This window comes from Eimeria tenella, genomic scaffold (assembly GCF_000499545.2).
Source record: "Eimeria tenella Houghton genomic scaffold, Eth_scaff28, whole genome shotgun sequence".
NCBI lineage: Eukaryota > Apicomplexa > Conoidasida > Eucoccidiorida > Eimeriidae > Eimeria > Eimeria tenella.
In genome coordinates this window covers 272,128-297,711 of record NW_013542676.1, presented here as the reverse complement: position 1 = coordinate 297,711, position 25,584 = coordinate 272,128, and the positions used below count along the sequence as shown (strand labels likewise).

General features: G+C 51.2%; 5 protein-coding genes across 5 annotated transcripts; 2 read left to right on the top strand and 3 right to left on the bottom strand.

Moving 5' to 3' along the window:
- Positions 1 to 360: 360 nt before the first annotated feature.
- ETH_00012410 (uncharacterized protein) lies at positions 361 to 3,329 on the top strand (the record flags this gene model as incomplete). The annotated part of the gene is made up of 4 exons (XM_013375484.1): positions 361 to 679; positions 798 to 1,096; positions 1,286 to 2,680; positions 2,856 to 3,329. The coding sequence occupies 4 exons, from the start codon at positions 361 to 363 to the stop codon at positions 3,327 to 3,329; spliced, it is 2,487 nt and encodes an 828-aa protein (XP_013230938.1).
- Positions 3,330 to 6,231: 2,902 nt separating this feature from the next.
- ETH_00012405 (uncharacterized protein) lies at positions 6,232 to 9,981 on the bottom strand (the record flags this gene model as incomplete). Its single annotated transcript, XM_013375483.1, has 13 exons — positions 6,232 to 6,303; positions 6,539 to 6,652; positions 6,763 to 6,813; positions 6,909 to 6,952; positions 7,085 to 7,191; positions 7,411 to 7,538; positions 7,670 to 7,760; positions 7,927 to 7,958; positions 8,097 to 8,172; positions 8,307 to 8,373; positions 8,524 to 8,599; positions 8,719 to 9,536; positions 9,687 to 9,981. The coding sequence occupies 13 exons, from the start codon at positions 9,979 to 9,981 to the stop codon at positions 6,232 to 6,234; spliced, it is 1,971 nt and encodes a 656-aa protein (XP_013230937.1).
- Positions 9,982 to 14,013: 4,032 nt separating this feature from the next.
- Positions 14,014 to 16,284, top strand: ETH_00012400 (TBC1 domain family member 5 homolog B, related; the record flags this gene model as incomplete). The annotated part of the gene is made up of 3 exons (XM_013375482.1): positions 14,014 to 15,692; positions 15,822 to 15,908; positions 16,062 to 16,284. The coding sequence occupies 3 exons, from the start codon at positions 14,014 to 14,016 to the stop codon at positions 16,282 to 16,284; spliced, it is 1,989 nt and encodes a 662-aa protein (XP_013230936.1).
- Positions 16,285 to 17,586: 1,302 nt separating this feature from the next.
- ETH_00012395 (uncharacterized protein) lies at positions 17,587 to 18,966 on the bottom strand (the record flags this gene model as incomplete). The annotated part of the gene is made up of 1 exon (XM_013375481.1): positions 17,587 to 18,966. The coding sequence occupies one exon, from the start codon at positions 18,964 to 18,966 to the stop codon at positions 17,587 to 17,589; it is 1,380 nt and encodes a 459-aa protein (XP_013230935.1).
- A 3,246-nt stretch (positions 18,967 to 22,212) lies between these two features.
- On the bottom strand, positions 22,213 to 24,429 carry ETH_00012390 (uncharacterized protein; the record flags this gene model as incomplete). The annotated part of the gene is made up of 1 exon (XM_013375480.1): positions 22,213 to 24,429. The coding sequence occupies one exon, from the start codon at positions 24,427 to 24,429 to the stop codon at positions 22,213 to 22,215; it is 2,217 nt and encodes a 738-aa protein (XP_013230934.1).
- Positions 24,430 to 25,584: the final 1,155 nt, after the last annotated feature.

Sequence of the window (25,584 nt, the reverse complement as noted above, 5' to 3'; positions counted from 1 at the left end):
TGCTCCTCTCTGAAAAGTTGATGCACGCAGCATTTACGGCCTAGGGCCTACAGATATTATTTTAGCCGTACATACTCCCGTAATAAAGATCTATCCTTCTACACGCAACGTCTGGCCACGTGCCCCTTGAAATAAGTTACCCGCAGCTACTTTCCCTTCCCTTTTTTCTGTTCAAGATTCCTCTGACGTCTATCGTGCACCGTCTTCCCTGTGCTTTTGTCCCGAGCCGTGTTTTAAATTGCTCTTGTGTTGACAGCACCCACTCTGAATCTATCTGGGAGCTGTAATTGTTCTCCCTTATATTCCTTCATGCAGCGCCAAAATGCTTGCTTTTGCGCTACTTACAATTCCCTCTCATCGATGACTGGATTGGCTTGTGCAGTACTTCATGTGCTCAGTGAAACTTATGAAATGCTGCACCTCGCAATGCATTTTATCCCATTGATTCCACAGGAGGAAGAGCGCGGAAAATTCGAAAAGCTTCAGACTTTTCTACGCCATTTGGAGAACTATGTCGAGGGGCTTTTGAGGACTTACGGGCAGCAGCAGCAAACTGATGGCAAGCGACTGAGGGTAGGAGAGAACATGACAGCAAGTACCAACACGGCAGCTGCAACTCCGGGTAGATCATCCTGCTGCAGAAGACACAAGGGCACTGGGCAACAGCATACAGCACTAGGTCAGGCTTCTTCTGCTGCTGCTTTTTCTAGAGGTTGCTACTGTAGTAATGTGCTCACGGAAGCAGAAGCCAGTTTCCTATCTGAAAATGCGTTTCCAGGAGCTGTGATGCTGAATAGTGGCTGTCCGAGTTGTACGACTCTTCATTTTCGACGTCGTTACTCTTTCAGGGAAAAAGAACAACATCTGGCGCTACTCTATGGTAAGTACATCTCGCAGTTCAGAGCAGGCGGATTCGTTGAACACCAGCAACGGTGGAGGTAGCAGCAGCGGATGTCTGGACTTGACCATCCGGGCATTCGAGACTAGGCCGCTCGACAGGCCAGTGAGGGACTTTTCTGGATGCGCAGTCAAGGGGATTTGCACCAGCGAAATTCGTTTAGTCACCACGAAGGCAATCCACGGCATGACCTGCGAGGTAGCCAAACCCAGAGCCCTGTTTAAATCATTTGTGTTATCGCCAAAGTTCATTATCGCCCATTTTCACCACGTAGATTCCAGTAGAAGTAGGTGGAGCGAGAACAATGCTGGGGGGAAATGTGCCTTGTGAGCCCCCCAGACAGTCTTTTTCTTACTTTGTTGAGAGCGTGGAGCTTGTGTGGCACAGATTGACCCTCGTTTCCGTCATTACAGCATTGGAACCCGTCCTATTCTAAAGGCGCCTTCTGGAGCCCTGTGTCGCCACTGTATTGCCCCTCAGCTGCTGCCTGAGGTTTGGGAAGCGCATTTACGTAGCGGAGTTTCCGCCGCGAGGGATCAGCAGAAGAAGCTAACTGAGACGTGCGTCATTGCGCATATCGAGAACAGACCAGCGGCAAAGAGAGCGGCCTTACTAGAATCCCTTGGGCGTCTCGGAGTCCCCCTGTGGGTTAATGGGAAGCCTCTGACTCACCCAGCTGTCGTTGCTACTGATGGGGAGTCCGTGGCTCTTCCCATGACAGGGGTAAAGGAGGAAGGAGCTAAGCAAGCGGATGTCCATATGAACTCGCAACAGGATCACGTGCTGCATCGGCTTAGTCTGTTGAGCTTAGATACTGCCGAAGAGCGACGTCACCAGCAGCAACAGTTTCACCTCTTCAGCGATGTGACAGAACAGCAGCAGAAACACCACCCAAAACAGCAGCAACACCAGGCAAAGACTTCGCGTACAAGCCGACAACAGCAGAAACGAGGACAGGTGGCTCGTACGACACAGCAGCAACACGCGCAACAGCAACAGGCTCTGCCTTCTCAGCCGGCATCTACATCGGCGTACCAAGGACAAGCCGACGAAAATGTGCTCGTTGCAGCTGCGGCTGTGGTAAACGTAGCACCAGTGCCACAGGCGGAGCCTATATCAACTCCTGTCAATGCAGTTACATCAGTGGTAGGCCGGCCTTCGCACTGCCAAAGGCAACGCTTAAAGGAGAGACTGCAGCCGCAGCAGCAGGAGCAGCTACTGCTTCTATCTAGTCCTTCAGCGAAGGAAGAGAGGCTGTTCCATTTACAGCAGCAGCAGCAGCAGGCACATGGATCTGAGAATGACCTGCTTCGCTTAGCTCAGGAAGTGTGGATGGATGCGCGTCCAATGCAGCAGCAGCACCAGCAGCTGCATCAACTGCAGCAGCTACAACAGCTGCAAGAAATGCAACAGATACAGCAACAGGAGCTGCAGCACCGGCAGCACCGCTCAGTTCCCGTGGAGTTGGCTCCGCTCGCTGTGGGGGTAGGATCCATTGCACCTTTTCCAACAACAGCGGGCTGGCAGCAAGTCCAGCATCACCAGCGGCCAGCCTTTTCAGAAGCTACACCGCCTGGCCTCGGGCTAGTAACTGGAGATATACAGCAGCAGCAACAGCCCCCTCAGCTACGTGTGTATGGCGAAGCTGATTGCCCCCTTCCTGTGGTGGCGTCCTCTCCGCTTCTACCAGATGTTAAGGGATGCTCGCCACTATCACAACAGGAACAACTTCAGAAGCTCTGGACACCAAGCAGCTTCACAGAAACTGTGGTGCAGCGCCAGGTCTGTCCCTGCACATCGAATTCTTGCCTTGGCACAGTGTCTGGTCCTTGTGTCACGTATTCAAAAGGGCGGCTGACATCCAGTTTTGAGTTTGCTGCTATTCGCGTCAGTGCTATCACCGGGAACAGATAAGGACTCAGCCATCTCACTGCTCCATATATATTTCGTTCTGCAGGCAGACACGAACTTGCTCTGGGGACATGAGCTCACGCCGAATGTGTCTCAACAGCAGCGACAGCAAAGTCAGCAGAATGCTGTCACGCTTCACCAGCAGTTCCAGCGTCAGCAGGGAGAGCTGCAACAGGACGTGTATCAGCAGAGTGTACAGAGGATTGTAGGACAACAGCAACAACAAGGGACGAGACTGCGCTTAGCAGCATCAAACAGTATGGGCCTGGGCTTTCAACCGTTGCTTAATTGGGAGGAACAGCAACAGCAGCAGAGTATCCTCATCCCTGGAGCTGACCAACAGCAAACCGTGCCGCAACGACAGCAACAGCAACAGCAGCAACAACAGGAACAACAGCAAAAGCAGCCGGCGCTGTTCCTTCCAGCAGTGTCACCAAATGATTTTTTAGCAGCTGGAGAGCAGCAACAGCAAGGCATCATGCAGCTGCAGCGGATGCAGTGGCTTGCTATACCGAACTGAGAAGACAATGCAGTGGGCACCGGCGATAGCAGCAGCAGCACGAGATCCGCAGCAACACCCTCTAAGCATTAGCATACTAGTGACGCTTCAGCAGCGATCATATATATGCGAGACTGCGTGCAGCGTTAGAAGCCAATTGAAAGGACGCACATGCTGCAGGGCTGCCAGATACCTGCTCCCACAAGCAGGAGCAAAGGGAAACAGCGAGCTTCACAGAGGGGTGCAGTGCCTGCAAACGCATCCATCAGCAGCAGTAGCAACAGCGACACAGCTGCAGGGCCTCAAAAGCGGGCCCAGGGGAACGATTGGGATTCAATCGTGGGGTTGAGTGGGAGGTGTCAGGCAAGGGCAGTCCACATAAGTAGAGGTACAGCGACGCTCAAGCCGTGAGAGGGATCCTCACATGTTCGCTGGCAAGTGCCTCTGATGTATCAACGAGGGAATTTGCAGGGGAAATATATCAGCAGATGATGCATCAACTGGTGCAGTACCATCAGGGAGTACCTGATATCCGATGCATCGCCGGATTGGGACCAACCGTTCCCACCGAATTTCTGCCGCCGAATAGCCTTCCTGAAAGGCTGCTTGCACAATCTTTGGCTAGCTCTTCCGCTAGCAATCTGTTCGCTAGCATTTTCGCTAGCAGTTTGACTGGGGGTCGTCTGGTCACCTATTGACATCTGAAGCATCAGCGGCTTACTGTTTACTGCGAAGGCTGATTGAAAGATGCATATACTCCGATTCCAGCAGAATTTCTCCTACTTGCGTACATTTTGTTCCAGTACGAGGACTATTTACTCGGCGGCAGCAGTCGAACCACTGCTGCAACGTGAACATGCTAACTAACAGCTGCAGCAGGCCTGCAGGACTTGAGCAAGTCGTGGCAATTTTCGCTTCAGCAGAAGCTAGCCTGCATTTTCGGCGGTATCTCGCAGAAAAAGCACATCGACGGGCAGCTTTGTTTTCCTTACTTTCTTATGCGTATTGCGTTACTGTGGACGCCTGCCCTTAGAGGGCGTCTGTTCAACCAACCAGGGTTGCCCTGCCTTAGAACAACCCGTCGCCTGTAAAGCGTCAGGGATGCACGAAGCAATGCGGCTTAGGGTGGCATGTTTTGCTCAAAACACGCTTCCTGTACTGGTTGGAGCAGCGGCGACACCTGCGGCCGTGACACCGGGGGCAACTTCAGGCTTTGATAAAGCTCGGTAGGGCCGCGGCTGAAGAAACGGCAGGCTGACTCAAAACCGAGTAAAGTGCAACAGAAGCAAGGTTTCTCGCACGAACTGGTTCCGGACGGAGGATTTGCTGCCGATGCAGGAGAAACGAGAGACAGAGGGGCCAGTGCGTCGAAGGGACGGAAGAGACAGTTGCAGGCACGGTTTAGTATGCTTACATACAGGGAAACAGAAAAGGAGGTCGGACAGCAAATAGCTGGACAATAGTAACAGATTCAAGCAGCGCTCGCATCAGACATTTGCATCAGTGGGGAAAGTTGAATTAATTTCAGAGCGCATGCTTATCTAACGAACCCGTGACACAAGGGGAGCGATCGGCGCTTACATATGCTTATTTTGTTCAGCGACGTGCGAAAGGATCACCCATTGCCTACACGTGCTACATACAAAATGCATGGTCGTGGCACTCGACGTGTGCTGCACATATTGTGCATATAAGGCGCCGCAGAGCAGCAGCACTTTCTAGGAAACTCGTTATACTCCCACAAGGGATACTTATTAAAACCGCTGGAGTTGCCGGCTACAGCTTTCCCGCACCGTTTAACAAGCCCTTTTTCCACCCCATAATGCTGCCCGATGTGCAGGGAAGTCAAACTATCCGCCCATGAGGGCGTAAATCTGCGAGTGCCACGCTTAGGTCCAGTAGTATGTAGGTTGCGAAATGCTGCTAGGATGGAGTGCATTTTCTGCCGTACGAAGTCCCTTATGGCTATCAGCATTTCTCCACGACCAAGTCCGTTGGAGGGAAAGGATGTATCTAGCTAGCACTTCTCCGTACTCTGCAGAAACTTCAGGCTACAATCGGTCAGGCGGCTCGGAAAACCTGGAGCGAGGCCAACTCGTTTCAAAGAGGTTTCAAAGAGTCAGTATCCGCTGCAAACTTCTGAATTCTGCGCAACTCTACCTTTCAAGAGACCAACATAGCTAGAAAGTAGAAGTACTAGGCTAAAAATGTCACCTATTCAGCTCCCTGTTTCGAGAAAGCAGAATGCCGAGGCGCACCAGAAAAGAGACCTCGAATGAAAGGCACGTTTCACCACACGGTTGATCTCCAGATGCGTAGCCCTTCAACAAGACGTCGCCGTATTGACAAGGTGAGTCTGCATGACTCTAAATGGCGCTGCTGGCGTGGTGCAGCACATTTAATGTTCTCAATGAAAGCGGCGGTGAGCCGTGGTCTCTCTGGCACTGAAGGAGCTGAAACATGTAAAGCGCTCCTCATAATGGCTCCCCAAACGAATATCGCAGCCACATTGATAAAAACATCCAGATAAACGGGCCGCGGGATGCCTTCATTCACGCCAACTGCAAAGGCATGCCCAAGCTTCTACAAGACAAGAGCGGAGGCAATATAACCTGTTTTGCCTTGCATAGAAAAGCCTCGCATGAATATGGTAGTCTGATCTTACTCTACCAGGATTCAAATACATGCTGCGCGTGAGCCTCTAGTGCGTTCAGGTGACAAGCCCACAGCGCAAGCATGCCTACGGGGAATTGAAGGCTTCATTCAAAGCGAAAATCTTCCGCACTCGATGACGATCCACGAAGCGCCCTAATATTCTATACATTTTGTACTTGAAGGCACATATTCATTAATCATCATCTTTGCCGCCAAAGTTGCTTCAAAAGCGGAGAGGGTCTGCTTGAATCGAGCCCTATGCGTACGATCATTCTAACGAGACACGCAGCTCTCCGGACAGCAGAGGACGATCCCAAAGACCGTTCAACAGTTCCAATAGCTGCGATGTACATTGCCACATAAGACATACACAGGCATGGACCTCCGAAGAATGAGACATTAAGCTTGCCCCAATGCCCAGATCCTCTTGAAACACCGGAAAGCCCAACACTGCACTGACGTGTACTACTAAAATCCAGGCGAAATATTCGGCAACATCAAAGCTGCATTTTGTTTTTACAATTAGAATTTTGCGAAGAGCAACTGAGGCAGGACACAGCTATGAGATGGCTGACCAAGCGCTTCCGCAAACTGGGGGCATCCCGAATCGAATAGTTTGGCTTCCGATTCTCAGCAATGCATAAAATGTTCTCCAGGGTGAACGGGCCACAAGCGTTAGTGTAATCCTTCTGAAAATGAGAATAAAAGACTCAATGCTGCAGTGAGGGCCATGTAATCTAATGTGCGGTATGTGCAACATAAAGCTTTGGTATCACTAAACGCGGCTCTGTTGACTTACAGTTTGGGCGTTAATCACACCAAAAGCCTCTAGTTGCAATGGGAATCCTGGCTGAAGTGCAGCACAAAGAACACAGTGCGCGCAAGGTAGCTCGTCCCCTCCTAGACCCAGCAGTCGAAAGAAAGCCGCGCAAACGACACGCTTACCTCAGGATTGTGTGGAGATGCTTTGTACTGCGGTACAGGCCCCTCTAAGCAGAAAGCACAATCGACACCAGAACTGCGACAAATGCATCTGACAAAAATGTCAGCCCCAAAAATACTCGAGGTACCTGACCACACGGTGAACGTTGCTAAAGCTCGGAGACATATTGGAAGCCTACTCGCTGGATTGTGTAGCTGCACGGCAACATGCCGCAGGAATTCGAGAATAGGCCCGTAGAAGGGTTCAGGGTGAGGGAGACTATCCACAACGGATATGCGTGCGTTCCTGAATGCCACGCAAGGATACCACTAGACGGAAACAAGCCTTGTACGTTAGCGCTTAACTTCACTCAAGGCTTGCAAACACCAACGGCTGCTGAACGCATGGAAAAACCGCTCTATGCAAACAGCAGTAAGTTTCTGATCTGTTAACTACACCTATAGGTGGCGACAGTTAACCCCGATCTCCTCCCAGAAGTGGGCAACGGGGAAAAGGGCACCTCACTCTCGGTCAATAACCGCAGTGATGAAATGCCCCACAGCGCCAGAATACTGGCCTGCGCTCCAGTCCCATAATGGGACCATCAAAGGAAAAATCACTTTCGAAGCCGTTTGTGAACGTGTGATGTCGCTCTGGAAACAGTTCAGTCAAAAATCCAATGCAAAGGCTTCAAAAACGAATTACTCTGCAAGGCTAATGAGCAGCTTTTGCGAATACATTGTTCATGACGGCTAGGCTGTGCAAGCTGGTAGCAGGAGCTTACCTCCGATGGCACCGGAATCCGATGGTCCCTCAAAAAGAGCTGCCACATGGTGGCGAAATCAACGGGGCTGAGCACTGCCACGTCCTTCTGCCTGCGAAAAGCGAAACTCTCATGAGCAGTCCATAACTTTTACTGGACGCGCTTCAACGATTCACTGTTAACTTTGCATCCTGCGCAGTAAGCATGCTGATCGTAATGTTCATTTAGTAGGCTGCCCGCTTGCGTGTGTACGGAATCCATGTCTACTTCCAACTCACAGATTTAACGAAACCCGACTCTCGATGTGTTTCTGCAAGAAGCGACAGGCGGACACACCAAAGAAGTGAGAGACGGACACACCATATCAATCTGCAACTTCACAAGAACCCACTTAATACCAGCTCAAAGCCTCTATAGGCAGCATACGGCGCTGAAGGCGAAGACGTACAGCTACAAGCGCGCAGTAAATATGCATAACTGTGGTATCGAGCCAGCTTCCACTTGTGAAGTCCACCAGCTGCTGCCTGAAGAGACGACCAACCAACCCCAAAACAAGATGAACATGGCAGGCTTAAATAGCACCGAAGGCCCGTCTCTACCTCGAAAAAAAAGAGAATACAGCTCCAAGTAAATACCCCACACAACGTCCTTGACGCACTTCGGTATTGGAGTCTGTTGGACAAACACTATATCTTCAAGGTTCCCCTCAAGCATACTTCTATACGCTGGGAAAACAAGAAGACAGCAAACAGGGTCGTCTGTGGTGAGCGTGGGGCTCAGGGCTCCACGACGTTCAACGGTTCGTTCTTCTCAGTTTGGGGGCCCTGGGCGGCCAAAATGAGAAGTACGAACCAAGAGGTGCAAAAGGGACCTACGTTCCAAATCACTTTCGTCGACTTTATACACCCCTTCAAATGATGATTCCGTGAGGGTCGATATGAGGGTTGGCACCTGAGCACGAAATCCACAGCAGTGACTCTTCCATATTTCTTTAGACCAGGAGATTCAATAGATATCACGTGAACAAACGAAAAGCAACACCCAGCTGCGGACACTTTGAAAACTTGTACCTCCTGCTTCTCGGCAGAATCAGGGGAAGGCCCCGGCCTCGGTGGGGGCTTCGGAGGTGGAGCGTTCGGTGGAGGCTTCGGTGCCTTTCTGTGTCGCTGCTGAGGCTTTTTTTCAATGGGGGGTTCGGGGAGAGGCACCTCTTGTTGGGGAAGCTTGAGTGTCTCCGTGGGACCCGGCAATGCATCAGAGGCAGACTGACAGCAAGTATCCAGTGCAGCCTCTTTTCCCGTTGTTGCAAGCTCCTTACACGCAACCGTTGTTGCTTCGTCCGATGCTTCCTCTGCCTCAGATTCCTTAATAGTCGCCAAAGGCTCCCTCAAATGTGAAGAGGCCGCAGTGTCAGCTGGCGGACTTCCTGGCTCACGTGTAGTGGGCCCGCCTTCATTTATAAAAACCTCCAAAGCAGCTAACTCGTCCTCCAAGTCCTTTAATGGATCTCGCTCTTCAGCTGGAGCAGCCTCAACTGGAGGGACGTCAGGCAAAGCTGGTGGAGGGATGTCAGCTTCGTCATTGCTTGAAGCGCTCTCTTCTGAAGTGATACTAGTTTCCCCCGCAGATTCAGTATTCTTTTCAACCCCAACTAAGGGTGCTCTGTCTTCACGCAGAGGGGCATCTTCACGCTCTTCTTTGGAAGATACACGGGCGATCACAGTCCCATCCCCAGTGTCTTTTCCAAATGCCGCTGGGATCGGCGAAACTGGGAGGGAAGGCAACTCCTCATGCCACCCCTCACTATCTTCTCCTGACGTAGGATGGGCTTGCTCGGGCTCATCCGCTGTCTGTGGAAGAGGCGCATATTCTACATCGTGCGAAATCTCTAAAACCGCAGCACAACGGATTGCACAAAGTAGCAACGGGCAGTCACACACTGGCGGGTAAATCTAGCCCGTTCCCCTTTGCAACCTAGAGTACAGGAGTTACTCACGAAGTTGGACGTAACACTTGAAAGCATGCGTGCTGCACATACCAGGTCGCTCCTTGTGGGGTACTACACTTCGATACGCCTGATGCTTTCGAAGGGTGGCCCGTATTAGTCGAACGTGGGACGCGACTACAGCGACAGCAACCAGTCCCAAAAGCAGGTTAAGCAGTAGCCTTTTGGCCCTAATGCGGGGCCTCTTAGTGCCATGTCCACACGCAGACCTGGAAGATGTGAAAGGGGAATCGTCTTCCGAGTCGCCGTTGCTTGCCCCGCCTGCTTCCAAATCAGTTTTGTCGCCTGCTTCTGTCACAAGCTGCGGCAAATCCTGTTTTTCCGCCATCGCCGTATTCCCACAGCGATAGAAAGCCCCAGCCACGATGACGTCGATGCTGCAGTAACAAGAAGCAAGAATTGAGCTGAGAAGATTCAAGTTCCCACAGCTCAACCGCTCCAGGCTGCCAAGCCTAACAAAATTAAACAGGCTTTGGCGCAAATTGTTTTCTACAAGTAGCGGCTTAGAAGCACGTAGGACAGCCCGCCGCCACTGCTTAAGCAGCGTTCGGTGTCTGCCTAGCACATCTCTGCTCGGCAGGACAATGTGTCTGAAACTGGAGAGAAAGCGCAGAAAGTGCAGCAAAAGTATGAGTTAAGGCAAAAAGTAACCTAATCCCAAGCCACTGTTGGAAACCGATGATGTCAATGAGCAACTGGCGGCGGGGGCTCAGAACTTGTACCGCCCCCAGTAGATGATGTACTGTAAGGCACAGTGAGATTTTCAATCACATGGAGAAAACAGATAATATACTTCGGCGTTGTTGTGAAGGATTCCGGTTAGTTATGGTGAATGGGCATGTTTGCATCTCTTAAATTTCCCAAACCGAGTGAACCACCATCGAGGCACTGCGATCAAGGGCTGTTGCGGGCAACTACCCGCTACACCAGTACGACAACTACGTAGGTAGCACTCCAATGTGTTTTCTCAAGAATGTTGTGTTCGTGTTAGGTGCCTTGTGGGTCGATAGGCTTGGAAAAAAATCCGGAGAGGTAAGCCCTTGCTTGTAGGTGGTACTGAAGGCCTAAAAAGTTGATGTGCTGAACACCACAGTGAGATTTTCAATCAAACGCAGAGAACAGATAATATATTTTGGTGTTGTTTTGGAGGATTCCGGTTTGGTCGATTCGGTATTGCAAATGGGGATGTTTGCATCCCTCTTAAATTTGCTATACCCATTGAACCACTGTAGATCAAGGGCGGTTGCGCGAAACTTCCCGCTGCGCCAGTACGACAACTACGTATATAGCATTACAATACTCCTCTCGAGAACACTGCACTCGCGTAAGTTGCCTTGTGGGTTAGTGGGTTTGTAGGAAAATCGGGAGAGGAAAGTCCTTGCTTATGGGCGATGCTGAAAGCCTAAAAGTATCAGAACGTGTAATAATGAAGTTGGCAGTGTAGACTGCTTTTCACAGATAGAAAATTCGGAATTTAACGTAACCCATTAGGCAAACCGACCCAAATGTAGCGACAACATTGAAAGAGGGGTTGAACTGCCAGTAGAGGGACTTCTGTTGTACAGGACACGATTTCAGTGTTCTGAAAGACCCAACAGAGGGATGAGACCTTAGGGAAGGGTAGATAGGAATTTCGTGGTCCACGGTCGACTGCACGGGTTCGGCTATGGAGGCTTCCTTCCAAATAGGTGTGAGCTAGGCGTGACACTGCAAAGCTGACAACATAAGCAGAATTCTGCCAACAGAAAGCAAACCGTGTCATGAAATGAAGTAGATGCACCACGTTCTGCATGCTGCTTCTGTAGAGAGGCAGTAAACGAGGGCTGGGAACCCAGATGGGGAGCAGCCCCTGAGTGGCTGGCGGCTATTCCCTTCTAGCTAGGAAAATGCCCGGTCAGTAGAAGGCAGCACATGGCAAAAGCGGTAGCATTCCTCTAGGCATATATGTGCAACGAAGAGGTTATACGACGAAAATGCCAACCCCAGAAGTCCTGCATTCTACTGGTTGTTTGCGCACATAGCTTGAAGCAAGTGTAGGCACACGGGAACGAACATGTAACGGCGCTGGCGCTAGCCATATAGATGGCCACCGAACAGAATCACAGAGTGGACTTACCCTCAAGTACTGTTCCAGGCTGTATACTGCCAGCTTCGGTCGCTTCGTTCTGGATGCGAGTGGACCCCTAGTGAGCTGCTCGCTCCACCCGCATCCCTTTGCTGGCGGATCTGGCTGGTTTCCCCTTGTTGCATTGCAGTGCTAAGGCCTTGGATGAATCAACTTAGTATTAGATCCTGGTGGTTCCTTTGTTATGCAAAAATTTAGCCTTCCACTTTTCCCCTTGGAATTGTCGAACTAAAACCACCAGAAATTACCGGTAAAACTGCTTTGGTGCCTGCCTGGAATCCGGCCTCTCGCAGCAAAAAAATACTGTATTAGGCCATTCTTTGGCAATCACTTAAACAGCGCTTCCATCAAGATATGCAGCCTCACGGATCAACCTTTACTCCTGAGAAACCAGTTGACCAACGCTTGTTGCGCCGCTGGTCTAGTGAGCTGAGCTGAGCTTCGCTATTACATTTCTCTCGTGTTTTGCCCAGATAAGCTTAAACTTATCTTTACTCACCAAAGGTATAGTATTGGGGTCCAAATGACATTCCTTGGAAATCCAACTTGCCAAGGGCTTCAGTGGTATCTCCCTGCACTTTTCATCCGGTGCCGTGCTGGGCACTCGAGTGTTAGTTCTTCTTGCCAGCCAGAAGCCATTGGCCTCACTGCCCGCAGGACCCTGTCCCTCCGGCCCTTCATTATTTTAGGGCCAGAAGGTCTTAATGGCGTGCCGAATATTTCTGCTCAGCTCGGCTCATAATCTGGCTGTAGAAGCCCATTGGTTTGCGTGCTTGCTTGAGTACGGCCTTTACTGCAGAGCTTGATGAGCCCATATATAGTGCGGTGCACTGGTGCACTATGTGTGGGCTTTGTGGTGTCTGTGGCTTGTACGATCGCCCAATCGATTACAAGTTGAGTAAGACGTCTTAGAGTGTGTCTACCAAGTTCTACCCACTGGAATTGGATGCCTCTTTGTGTGAGGCCGAGGAGCAGGCTGGCAATGTCCGCAAAATCGGGAGCCATGGGAGTGCGGCAGTTAGCAACAGCACCACGAATCGCCTAGCTACTTTTAATAAGACACTCATTTGAGGCACTTCCAATATCAAGTTACCGTTTGCAGTGTAGGCGATGTTTCACCGCCATGAATCAGTCTTCATAGCAATATGCGCCCCTGCACTCCTGTAACAGACCACTCATGTTTATAGATGCATGGGCTACGTGCCATTTCGATGAGTAGAGTAGGCCCTGACACGCCAAAAGAAAAAATTCGAATACGTGTTCCGTTATTCAAGGCATGACATTCTCCACAGCTTCGGTGGGTTATGTGTGGGCACTGTACAAACGAACGCGCAGTAAGGCGACTAGGAGGCGGGGTTCACGTGTCAGTGTTTATGTCGTCTTGACTATAAAATCAGCAAGTGCATAATTTTTGTGGAAGACTTGACTTAGGACTAGAAGTTTCCTGAGCGAAGACGTCATGGAGCACGAGCAGCATCTACTGCGAGCATATGACACGAGAGTGTGTACGTGTGTGGTTGTGAATGGCTCATCTTCAAAATTCATGAGCAAAATACGGCGCATTCGCCTCTTCCTTTGCTTATAACAATTTCTGACACTGAGGCAGCTGCACAGCATGCAAGCTCGTGGCCTTCTACCGACCGCTGCCACCATTGTTGTAGGAAGGCCCAGCGCGGGCCGCAGTTGGCAGCCCTTTTGCCTGTAAATTAGCTGCATGAGTTATTGAAGTGGCGAAAATTTTGTCAAAGGTAACCAGGGTCGGATATACAGAGCTGAGTCGCCGCGGTTGCGCTGGTCGCTCAAGTCCTTTTCTTCAGCAACAAGAGCCGAACTGATGCGAGCTCTGTTCATTTTCAGCTTGCGTGGTTGCGTAGGGCTCGAATTATTCTGTCAGATGGGCACGCTGAGCTACGAATACGGGCTTTTCTGTGATGGCCTTCAGTCAACGCCTCGCTGTCTGCATGCGCTTCAATATGGGTACACCTCAGGCGTTTCATTGACAGCTTGAGTCATTCCCACATGGGCCATCTATCGCCTATTGTGTCGTATGCATTTTCCCGAGCCTGATTTGTATCTTGAGAAGGGTTCTACTCGTTCAAAACGAGCTGCTTCACGGCACGTCAGGCGGCCCCAGCACTTTGGGCCAGGAATTTTTCCTATTACCATTTCCCGCTGCATTGTGTCTGACAGTTATCCACAACCAGGGAGTGACAAATTCACAAGCCAGCCTTAACCATGGACGACACCGCCCCTGAAGGGGAGGTCGGGCTGCTGCAGCTTACTCCCGATGTGCTGCCGGCCCTTTCACGGGCAGTAGAGCACTCGACGGCGAACTTTCCCCTCAAAACACTGGCCGAGCATGTTTTGTACGGGGACGCTGTAGACAGGCAGCAGTTAGACATCGTTCGCCTACAGCGACAGCTCGAAGCTGCCGTAGCTGGGGATTCTTCTGGGACGCCTGCTCAAGGGGAACGCTTGGTAGTCCCTTTTCTTAGGAGGCTGCATTGGGCCAGGCTGCTTGGACTGCTAAGTGGAGATACACTTGAGGAGTGGGCTGAGCAGGTGAAAGAGCAACGGCAGCAGTACGAGTCTCTTCGGCGCCAGCAGCAGCTTTCAGCTAGCCAGCTAGCCGCACTAGACCCGCAGAGGTTCCATCCCCTCGCTGCTACCGCTGGAAATCCCTGGAGCCAGAAACAGGCTGATGAGGAGCTGCAGGAGGAGATCTGGCGCGACATAGAACGTACATACCCTGAGAGGCAAATCTTCAACCGGGAGGTGACACGACGGTCATTACAAAGAGTTCTCTTCGCCTGGGCAAAGAGCAACACCGACGTGTCTTACAAACAAGGCATGAATGAGGTGCTGGCTGTGCTGTACCTTGCGTGCGCTCGCGAAGCCATCCCTTCGTCACCATTAGGGGATACTGACTCGGCCTTTTCCGTCATATTTTCCGCAGATCCAGCACATATAGAAGCGGATGCATTTCGCCTGTTTGATGGCTTGATGACTGGCTGCTGCTTGCGCTCCATGTATCTGCCTCCCCAGAAGGAGCCTGCACCTGCTGAGGTCAAGGACAGCCTCCTCGGGCCTCTTGGGGGAGGCCCTCCGATGCATTCGAGAGCCACAGGGCAGTCTGCTGTGCTGCTGAGGTGCAGCAGGGTGTTCAATTCGTTGTTAGCTAAGGCCGATCCTGCAGTCTACTTACACCTAGAAGGGCTTGGGGTCGAGCCTCAGCTCTTCTTGCTGCGGTGGCTGCGTCTTCTGTTTTCTCGGGAATTTCATGTTGAAGACACTTTACTTATATGGGATGCCCTCTTTTCAGATAGTTGGCTCTCCACCAAGCAGCAAGCGACACCAGCAAGCTCGCCAGTTGCAGCTCCACCTGCAGTGGCAGCAAAGTCCACAGTACCAGCGCGCACCCCACAGGAGTTTGCTACTGCAGCTTCTGAGCGACTGCCTCTGGTTGATTACTTTGCTGTTGCGATGTTGAAGTTTATTCGCCAGCATTTGTTGGAAAGTGACCTCAGCAGCTGTTTGCGCCGTCTGTTGAAATTCCCCCCCATAGAGTCAGTGCAGTGCATAGTCGCTTTGTCTCTGGCTGTGCGGAGAGGAGGCACTCCAACGTCTGCTGTTGCCGCTGGTGACCCCCGCAGTAGCAGCAGCAGCAACAGCAGCAGAAAAAGCAGGGGTAACAATACCAGTCCAGTCCAGACGGGGACAATGAGGAGCTCTAAGGGCGCTCCGCGGTTCATCCAGCAGCCTCCGCCTCTTACCCCTACCGTCATCAACACCCCACAGCTGCAGTCGCACCTACAGCCAGAGCAGCTGCAGCGCGAGCCCCTGAAGAAGAAAGACGCACCGCTGGAGAGCACTTTTGCGAGAACCCGTGAATCTGTGGCTGCAGCTGACCACTCGTAAGCAACGCCGCGAGCACTGACGACTGTTGACACAGACGTGTGCAGCACTTGTTGTGGGCACTGCTCATTTGGGAGCGGCTGTTTGTGGTACTGTTGTTACTGGTTCTGTTGTGATTGCTGCTGCAGGGAGGATCCGTCCACAGCGGGCTTGCTGGGCAGTCACATCGATGCAATGCGCCAAGCCCTTGCCTTTGTGGCTGGGGAGTGCAATGAGTAAGCTGCTGCTGGTTAACGTTCCCCTAGCTTACAAAATCCATTTAGGCTGCCGCCGATGCTGTTTAACGTAATGCTTTGCTGCTGTCCCTGCTGCTGTGCAGCGTTTTAGGGAGCTACGTCGGGTCGTATTTGTACGGGTGATGTTCACAGCCTTCCCGCTTCGGTTTCAGACCTGCTGATGTACATCGATACTGATTTGCGGGCTCTAAAATCTATCCTTGAGGGGGCGCCGTACTCAGCGTCAGTCTTTAAATTGACTCCAGGGGTCGCACCGTGTGTGACTGCTGCGGTGGGCACGAGCACGGGAGCAGAGCTACAGCGTGGGATCGCGACTAACGATAGCAAGGGGCATCCCGCTCTGCCAAGCGTGTGAACATTTCAGACGGCACCAACAGGATAGGCACTACTCCGGAACGACGTTCGCAAACAAACCTTTTTTGTGTCTTTTCAATTGCCACTAGCGTCTCGTCTGTGTTCCCATTTGTTCATGGAATGTTTGCCAGTATATTTATTGATTCTACAGAACGTGCATTAGCTGCAAAGCTGTGCTGTTTGAAACGTCCTCCCCATTAAAATATCTCCGCAATCTACTTATTGTTGAAGACTGACGGCGTCGTGTGGATCTGCTGCAGAAGTACTTAAATTGAATTTGAATTTAAAGGTCAGCCTTTTGTGCCGCGTTGGCCCCTTGATCTGAAGTGTTACTATCAACCGCGAAGGGCAGCAGCTAGCGAACAGTAATAAAATTAATAAAATTAAGAAAAGTCGTTGAAAAAAGCCGCGAACCAGGCGGCATTCAGCAATGCAGTGCAGGTGGCTCTCGAGTTGAGCGAATGACGTCAAACAAGGCTTGTAACAACGGAACTCGAGGTCTTTACCTCAGCATATGGTGTCTGTGTCAGCCCGCAATGCTAAATCATATAAGTCACGAAGAGTAGTTGTCTCCATAAGAAAAAACAAAGCTGCGTGGAATTAACCCCGCTGCTGTGTGCGCACACCAGGGAGTCCCGTAGGAGTCCCACCATCAACGTGGCAAGGCCTACTACTAGTAGCTCGAGCGTAATATGAGGGGTAGCTGACATCGTCGGGTTCCTCAGAGGCTTTTTAGGCAGTCTTTTCCGTGCCGGGCTTCTTGTTCTCGCCCCTCAAACCCCGTTACCTCTAGCGTGCAGCCTTTGCCTCTTTCGGTGGCCCACGACTCCGGTCACACTCCCAGCAGTCCTTGTATACGTTCAGATTCAGTAGAACACCTTCAACTAGGTAAAGCTTCTCTTTAGACAGTGATCCTACGCTTAAAAATGTACTTTGTCAACTCCAGCAGGTAGTAGCCGACAGTGATCCCATGCTTAAAAATGTACTTTGTCAACTCCAACAGATAGGAGCTAACGAGCGCCGTCTGCGCACGATTTACCAGGTCACAGATGTGTATAGTTCTGATGCCCTGCCATCACAAGTGGGAGAGGCACTGGGACACAATTACTTTTTGCTCTTGTCTGTAACCAGCAGCTGCAACCTTCGCTGCAGTTGCCAGTCCGCCTTCGGCAATACTACTTACCTTGCTCGTCTTCGTACAGCCAATGGACCGGAAAAATCATGCGCTCTGGGCCAGGCCCAGGAAAACGTGTTCATCCCTTTGCATTCACGGTGAAGACCTGCGGTGCGGCTGTCCTTTCCGCTATTCGATTTTATAAAAGGGTGTGTCATTGTACACGACTTGCTTATCTAGCTCTCCAAGAGGCACTTTCTTAATTTGCTGTTTGCTGCATGCATCGGGCCTGCTGTCCCCATCATAACCCACGTGAAACAGCACGTAAGGGAAGCCTTTAGGGCCCTCGCCCACCCACCAGCTGACCAGACCCATTCGTTGAGGACGGCACGTGCAAGGGATTTCAAAATTCTGAATTGGAAATCTGGATACGCCGTTGTGGTCTACAGACTCCACAACTGCTCTCAGCCCTGAAGCTCTCAGCAACAGACTGTCCGCTGTAATAGGCCTAATAACCTCCATGGCGAAAAGGCAATCTCCAACAGCCATGAATTTCCCCTTTCCGAATTCGGCGTGAACAGGAGTAACAGGTGGTGGTACAGAAGAGACTCCGAAGGTGACAAAGATCTCGGGAGATAGTCGCACACGAATGCTTGTGACTCTCTCCTGATCTCCAATGGCGGCCGCGCCAGTCCCAACATCACCTGGAATGTAAAAACAGCCTTGCGGCATGGGCAAAACAATCCTGAAGAACTCATATGGTATGCTGATCTTTCTCCGGAAAGCCCTCCAGAGTCTCCCAACTAACCACCGTGGAGGAGGCCGCAGGTCGTCTGACACTGCATTGTAATCAAGTGTCTTCCCTCCTTCTCCCACTTGTACATTCCAGCCACCTCTCAACAGAAATTCAGTTTCTCCATGTGAAACTGCACTTATCGGCAGGGTAGATCTGCAGCGTTCCAGTTCTTCTTGAAACGGTTTGCCAACTTCAACAATTTCTGTGGGGTAGCTTCTATCCACGGGAACACCGGGCGTCGTTGTGGTTGTTGTTGTTGTTGTTGTCGTTGATGTTGTTGTGGTTGTTGTAGAAAGGTTCACGAAGGGGTCTAATAGGTCAAAGTAATTGTCCGCTTCCCACGGCTCGAAACTACTGAAGGGACCTTTCGCTCTCAGGGCCTCTACATACAGATTAGGTGACGATTTTGTGGGAGCTTTGGTAGTTGTGGACGTCTGTGTCGTATTTGTAGTTTTGGTCGTGGTGGTGGTGGTGGTGGTGGTGCTTCTGCTGATTGTGCTATCGTCTTCCCCGGTGCCAATGACCTCAACGCTCGGCCCAATGAAGCTGGGCTTATGAGGCCTTGCCGTCGCTTCGTCAGAAGTAATATCCTCAAAGTTTCCTATGAAGCTTTTGTTGACTCCACGCTGGGGATTTGCAGAGTCCGCAGTGCGTACGTTCGCATCCTTCTGAACCCCGCTCGTAACTCCGTCTTTACACAGGACACCCTCAAGTCGCAACCCCGAAAACAGTAGGAGCCACAGGCTGAACAGGCCCGCTAAAGTGGGCATCATCTAAAAAGCCAAAAAGAGAGCAGGGGAAAAAATACTAGAGTTCCGAGGTGTTCATGGGGTTCTTCTTCGACCCCTCGATCACCTATGTAACCCTCGATCACCTATGTCATATTTAGAAAATTCCACCAGGGGAAACTTGCAAACAAGCAAAAGGAGTACCAAATAAGTAAAGTGAAAAGATCAAATATCTGGCAGTGAAAAGGGAAGGAAAAATGAAAGAATGAGAGCGCCTCGTTGCTTCCACAGCACAGGAGAGCAATGCCCTGCGCCCAGACGACCCCTCAAAGTATCACTAAAAGTGGGTGAATTTTAGTACTTTCAAGACAACCAATCTAATTTAGACAAGTAAATTTTAAAAATGTAGAAGGCATGCTGACGCTTCAGTGTGGAAGACCAGCCCCATGGATCTTTTAGCTGCCATTCTAGCTAGCTGCCACGGTCAAAGGCCGGTCAGGTTCATTCCCAGTGCCAGCCAATGAAACTAGCTTTAAGGCTGGCAATTAATCTTGTCATATGTAACTAGTCATAAATGCATCCTCTCCTTTGAAAATTATGTTTGTTTAGTGTTCACTGGGCATCTCTAGACCAAGTGCGTAAGAGGAACACGTTCACAAGGACTCTGTATCGAAGTAGGGTTTTCTCGAAGTTTTCGGACCTTCGAGTCTTTAATAAGAGAAGGCTGCTTTTTTAACTTTAATTACGTCTTAAAATGTTTCAGTTCCATTATGCGTCTGTGCACCGGCTTAAAGTAAGGGCTCTGTGCACTTACTAACGGCACTAAATGACCACAATAAAGCACTATCGCTGCTACTCCACTACCTACGATACGCGTTTCATTCTTGTTCCTGACAAGCGCAGCAGTTCAGTGTTGCTTATTCGAGGGCCTGCCTGTGTGCCTGGAGTGCACCAGTAATTCTCTTTGCTCGTCTCCACAGAGCTACAGCGAAGCATTAGTGTTCAAGGCAGATAGAGCCGCTATCAGAAGTGACCTCTCCATGGCATGCAGATAGAATCACTTTGAGAATCAGCCCCTGCATGAAGCCATTGAAATAATCCACGCCCGCGTATGCGTGCCGAAAGTGCCTGCAGTGTTCCGCATTTCGTGGTCGACAGATCTGAGCTTCTAGGAATTCTTGTGCATTGGGCCCGTATCTCATACTGTCCACGGATAAATATTGCAAGTGTTTTATAATCCTTTTTGATAAGCCGCGGGACACACGGGCTATAAACGAACACTACAGGCCATGCAGTACTTTCAGCCCTTAAGATAGAGAGAGCATGGAGCAGCTGGCGCCGAGACTCTCAGTGTTACTCGCAGCTCAAATGGAGATCTACGTTATAATCGTCGATTTTTCGTGCCTCACGTATCCTCGCATCTGATCGCTTTTTGCCTATTTTCGTGTGCATAGGCAGCAAACAGCTATGCTTGGTTACATCCTTTTCTCCAGGCGGCTTGCCTTTGTCCTTCCCGATTCTGTTTAGAAGTTCGTTCTGGGGACCGGCCGTCCGGTGTGCTCTTTCTGCGATCCTCCAAGACTGTTTCCCGTCTATTTCTGCTCCAGGTGATATGCCGACTTGGCTTCTCTGCTAGTTCGTTTTGTTGATTTGCTACTTTCGCTGTGCTGACTTCCTCCTGTTTTATCGGGGAATCTCCTCGTTTATCCTACTTTTACACCTACATGCTGTATATTCCCCCAAAGACGTGTTTTATAGTCTTTGCGCACAAGTTTAATTCAATAGTATTCTTGCTCGGAGCACAGTGCTCGGTTCAACTGGTCATTCCTCGATTGCTGACGTCGCACAGCACTAGGTTTGCATTCCTGAGTATTCCACCTTTTTCATTCACAGTTTTAGTTGGTGATAGTGTTGTTTTTTGTTCCATGTGTTCTTCAAACACGTCACGGGACTGCCTCCACTAGCTTTCCTTAATTGTGCCTGTCCTGTTTCAACGTCCACTGACTCTTAGTGTACCAAAACAAACAAGCCAGTATCGCTCGAAAGCGTCCTTCCTAGTACACACGCTGTTATTCTTCGTATTCTTGCTAGTGCCGCTGCCGCCGCAGTCGCCAGTCAAGAGAAGATTTGAAATATATGACGAGCTACGGAAGGAACGTTCCCGTAAAGAGGGAAAGAAAACTACTGCTGTTTGCTTGTGGGAATGATATCACTTGATGCAAACAACAGCAAATACAGCCTTCGCTCATCCTCTTTATTCTATTTCTGAACTTCCATAGCGTAGAAAGCATCCTGCACACAATATCCGTTGACGAGTCAGGTGGCGCATTAAGACCCTTGTTTTTGAAACACACACCGGAAGTCCCGAAAAGAAAATCGCCAAGAGGCCATAAATGGCTGAATAAGAATCATCTCAGCGACAGAGCCAGCCCAAGAGCGACAGGGCCACACAGGCACAAGGAAGTACATGCCGTGAATCTAAGGCGAGCGCGTGTTACAAATATATAGTACAGCGGCAACCTATATCTCTTGTCTCTTTTGGAGCCTCCTCGAAAGAAGCTATTTGATGCTGCGTCTTGTAGCGTAGGAAACGGTGGCCGGGGCCCGCTTTGCTGGAAGCGTCGAAGCCTTTCGACAGCATCCTCATAGTCAGCATCATAAAAACACCTCTCCACAGTACCAGCAGCAGCCGCAGCCGTTTACTGCCGCAGGAGGCAGTCAACCAGTTTCGCTAGCCGAGAAACTTCAAAAATAACTGAACATTAAGGGGGGAGGCGAGGTGGACAAGACAGGACGGGCGGGCATTACTAACAGGAGACTCCGAGCTTAAGTCGGCTTCGACAAAGCGCAGAACCAAGCTTGACATTGCAAGCACCCCTGCAGGTGATGTTCCTGCGACCGTCGCTCTAAAACTGTATCGACCGCTAGCGCTGTACAGACCGAAGGCTGCTGGCACCAACGTACCAGCAGCGGTCAGGCTCCCTTTGTGCTCTTCTGCGCGTCCGCTGTGCCACTTTGTTTCTTCTCCACTTTCCAAGTGCATCTTCCTTGCTTCTATCCCTGCTTATTCCTTTTCGTCTCTCCCGCAAAGCCCGCCGCCGCCCTATGAAGCCCTGGCACAGGAACAATCCATGAATCCCTTTACTGTAACTGTTAGCCAGCTGTTCCTACACATGAATAACGACCAAATGTCTCATAAAACGCAGTTTGTATAGAAGCAGCGGCGGCATACTGTGCAGCGGCACAAAATCTTGCTGGAGGCAATGCGGAATCATGGCTCGCGCCGCTTTTTCACGTTCTGAAGTACGATTGTCGCTCGGTATGTTCTGTCTTGGCATCTCGGCGCCTTATATGGATGTCGACGTCTCCGGATATGCCACAGGCCGCAGCATGCGAGTGCGCTTGAATCTTCAGAGCCAAAAACCTCATGCGTGCTGTAGCTCTGGCTACATTGAGAAGGGTAGGAGCCACCTCGACAAAGGCTTCCTCAGTGTTCATCTCATTTTTGAGCTTCTCTAGTTGGGCGCGGGCTTCAGGCGAGGCTTCCTGAGGGATCTTCTCGTAGGCAGATACGACAGTTAGGCTTTGCGCAATCTCCACCTCCAGCGCATGTAGCAGCAGGAACTGGAGCCGCAGGTCCTCGGCCTTGCGACGAGCCTCCACCACAGGAACAAAGTAGTTTAGCGCCTTACAAGACAGCTCTATGGCGGTCTTCACGGATTCCGCTCGCTGTATTTCTCTAAGCAACGATACGCACCCCTCCAGCCCAGCGGAGGCCTCTTCGGCCGCAGCTGACAGCGCGCCCAGTAGTGTTTCCGTCACGCTGGTGCAAATGTAGGGCTGGCCTCGCAGTCGCCGCTGCTCTGTGTGAGTTCCCTCTTTGATGCGGCCCTCCACCTCCGCCACTATTTCCCTCACAGCCACTATCTGTCTTTCAGCAAAGCACACAGGCCCCTTGGCCACCGCCTGCATCAGGTCTTGCGCCAGCACCAGCTCTCCAGGGCTCGGCCAGGTTTTAATGAGCTCGTTGCACTCATGTAGGATCTCTGAGCACTCCGTCTGGAGCCTTTCTGCGTAGAGCCTTGCTGCAGTCAGAGCTTCCACCGTGTCCTCTGTCTGGACGTCCGCTGAGGCCTCCACGAGCTTGCCGTGCACTTCGTCGGCTGCTGCAAGCAGCTCCTTCATCCGCTCCACACTTTCTTTGGCCGGCATGCGAGAAAAGCCATCGCCGGGGGCCCCGTACATCCGCAGCACCGCGCGCACCCTTTCCACCCCGAAAGCGAAGCCTTGCCTCTGCGCCTCGAGGCTGTTGGTGACGGCGCGCTTCAGCGCCTCAAAAGTGCTATCTCGCAAATCCGCAGCTGCAGCAATACCCAGGTTGGCTCCTTTCTTGAGCGCCCAGCCATACTGCAGGTGGTGCAGGGCTGTGGACAGCTGGCACCCCTCCACCTCGCTCCCGAAGACCGGCTCGGCCAAGAAAATGTCCCTCACGGCATGGATGCGGGCTCTTAAGTAATTGTTCTCATCTTCGAGCAAGTGCAGCAGCGTAGAAACTGCCCCTGTGTAATCTGCCCCCATCAGCAGCTTTAGGTGGTTCCCCACAGTGTTGATCCAGGTCACCGGCGGCGTGGCCGTGGGGAAGGTTGCAGCGGCCTCCCTCATGGTTTCTTTTGAAAGCTGAAGCATTTCCCGCATCTGATCTACAGAGTCTTTCATGAGCGCCTTGATCTGCTGCAGAAGCTGCTGCTCTTTCTCCGTAGCCCGCAACACAACCATTCGTCGCTGCTGCTGCACCAGCAGCTCCTCGCTCGCCTCCACAGCATCAAACACTGTATTGTGAATATTATCCTTGATAGCTAGAGAAGCCTGCGTGCCCACAGCTGCAGCTAGCTGCTCAGCCTCAATTGCTGCGGTTTCCACAGTGGCTAGCTGTTTGACCACGGCTGCGGCCTCCAGCTTATCCCGCAGCGCCAGCACCCCATACACGGCGATCCCCAGAAGCAAAAAGACATACAGATCCTTAATCCCCCAATTCCATAACCTTGAGCTGATAATCCTGCCCTTCCGCTGGTCCAGGGTGGGGCTTGAGGCCTCCACGGATATGTCTCCTATGTCTCCCAGCAGCTCCCGGTAACGGTTTCGGGGGAGAGATACATTCCGGCTGGGCGGACGACTCAGAAGATCCCGATCAGATGCTGTTGTGTGGTCTATTGAAAGGCCTGCTCCTGCTGCTTCCGCAGCCGCCACTCCAGCTGCCGCAGAGGCGGCTGCGCCTGTAGCATAATCCGAGAAAGAAAACTGTTGCGGCTGAGGGAAGCCTGCTGCTGAGATCTCAGGACCTTTCGCAGCAAAAGACCAGTGGAAGTCTGACTGAGAAGGCATTTGTAGCTCCGCCTCTGCGGAGCGCTCCGAGGAAGCGCTGGCAGCTTGGTGCCCTTGCGCTGCCAGCTGCAGCAGTAGAAGCAGCAAATGCGGCAGGCATCGATGCCGGTGCAACTGCTGTAGCATCTTACCCAGTGGTCATGCCCTCTGCTACCAGTGATGCAGATTTTCCAGCATGTGTCGCCGCGGACAGCCGCGGGGGCTACAAGGCTGCGGGCAGCCCACTAATGTTTGCTCGCCCAATATGGTTCATTCATCGCTGAGGACTAGTGCAAATGTCTAAACGCCTCAAAAAAACGAACCCCAGCGACGCAGGAAGCAGAGACCCTCGATGTGCTCCGGTTCGAGGCGCGCTGGCGACGTGGCGACTGCCGGAGAGAGAAGACCAGCTGCTGTTACTGTTGGTCGGCTGTTGGCCTGAATCTAAAAGACCCAAAAAAATTTCTTATATTTGCGTAAGTGACCTATACTTACTGCTGTTAACTCAAGAGCCAGCCAGAATGATCAGTTGACAAGGAGCTGCAGCCTGCATCCCGCTTTGTGGGGTCGAGCGGCCCAGCACTTTATCTGTAAATAATGTTTTCAGCGTGCAAAAAATATATCAAAACCCCCGACTAATCTGAACACATTTTCTTGTCGATTTTTTCCATCACTTCTTTCCCAGCTTAGGTTTTATGTTCCCTGGGTTAAGAATCGGACTTGCGGAATGTGTGGCCCAGGTCGTGTGTTGGCACTCGGAAAGCTAGTTTAGTACTAGCCACAACAATTAAGCTCAATAGCAACGCTAATGGTGATATAAACCGGTTTAAAACGCCTGCAACCAGATATAGTCCGGGTGTGTGGTAAAGATGGAGCTCTTAGGGCGCCCACGCCTGAGTCTCAGCTCCAAAACTGGAGTTTGGGGCTGTCACCGAAACAGTCAGAAGGGTGCAGATTTACGTCCTACAGAGACCTAGAAGCTCTGTTTCGGTTTGTTTTAGGAAATACAAGTCTTACAAGAGGATACAAGCCGCATTTTTTGCCTAATGGAGGTTAGAGTTACAGTCGTCTACAAGTGTCTATATAAACTAAGGCACTAAGTTGTTTCAACTTTTGCACTGTCATTCGCTACTGAACAGCGTACGTTTGCTAGTTTTTTTGTGCACTGTCATTCGCCACTGAACAGCGTTCGTTTGCTAGTTTTTGCCCCTTGAAACAACGGACAGAGTAAGGCAGCGGTTACTGTGCTCTTACTATGTACGTCTCAAAAAAGGGGCTGCCTGGTACTTATAGAACGCTGGA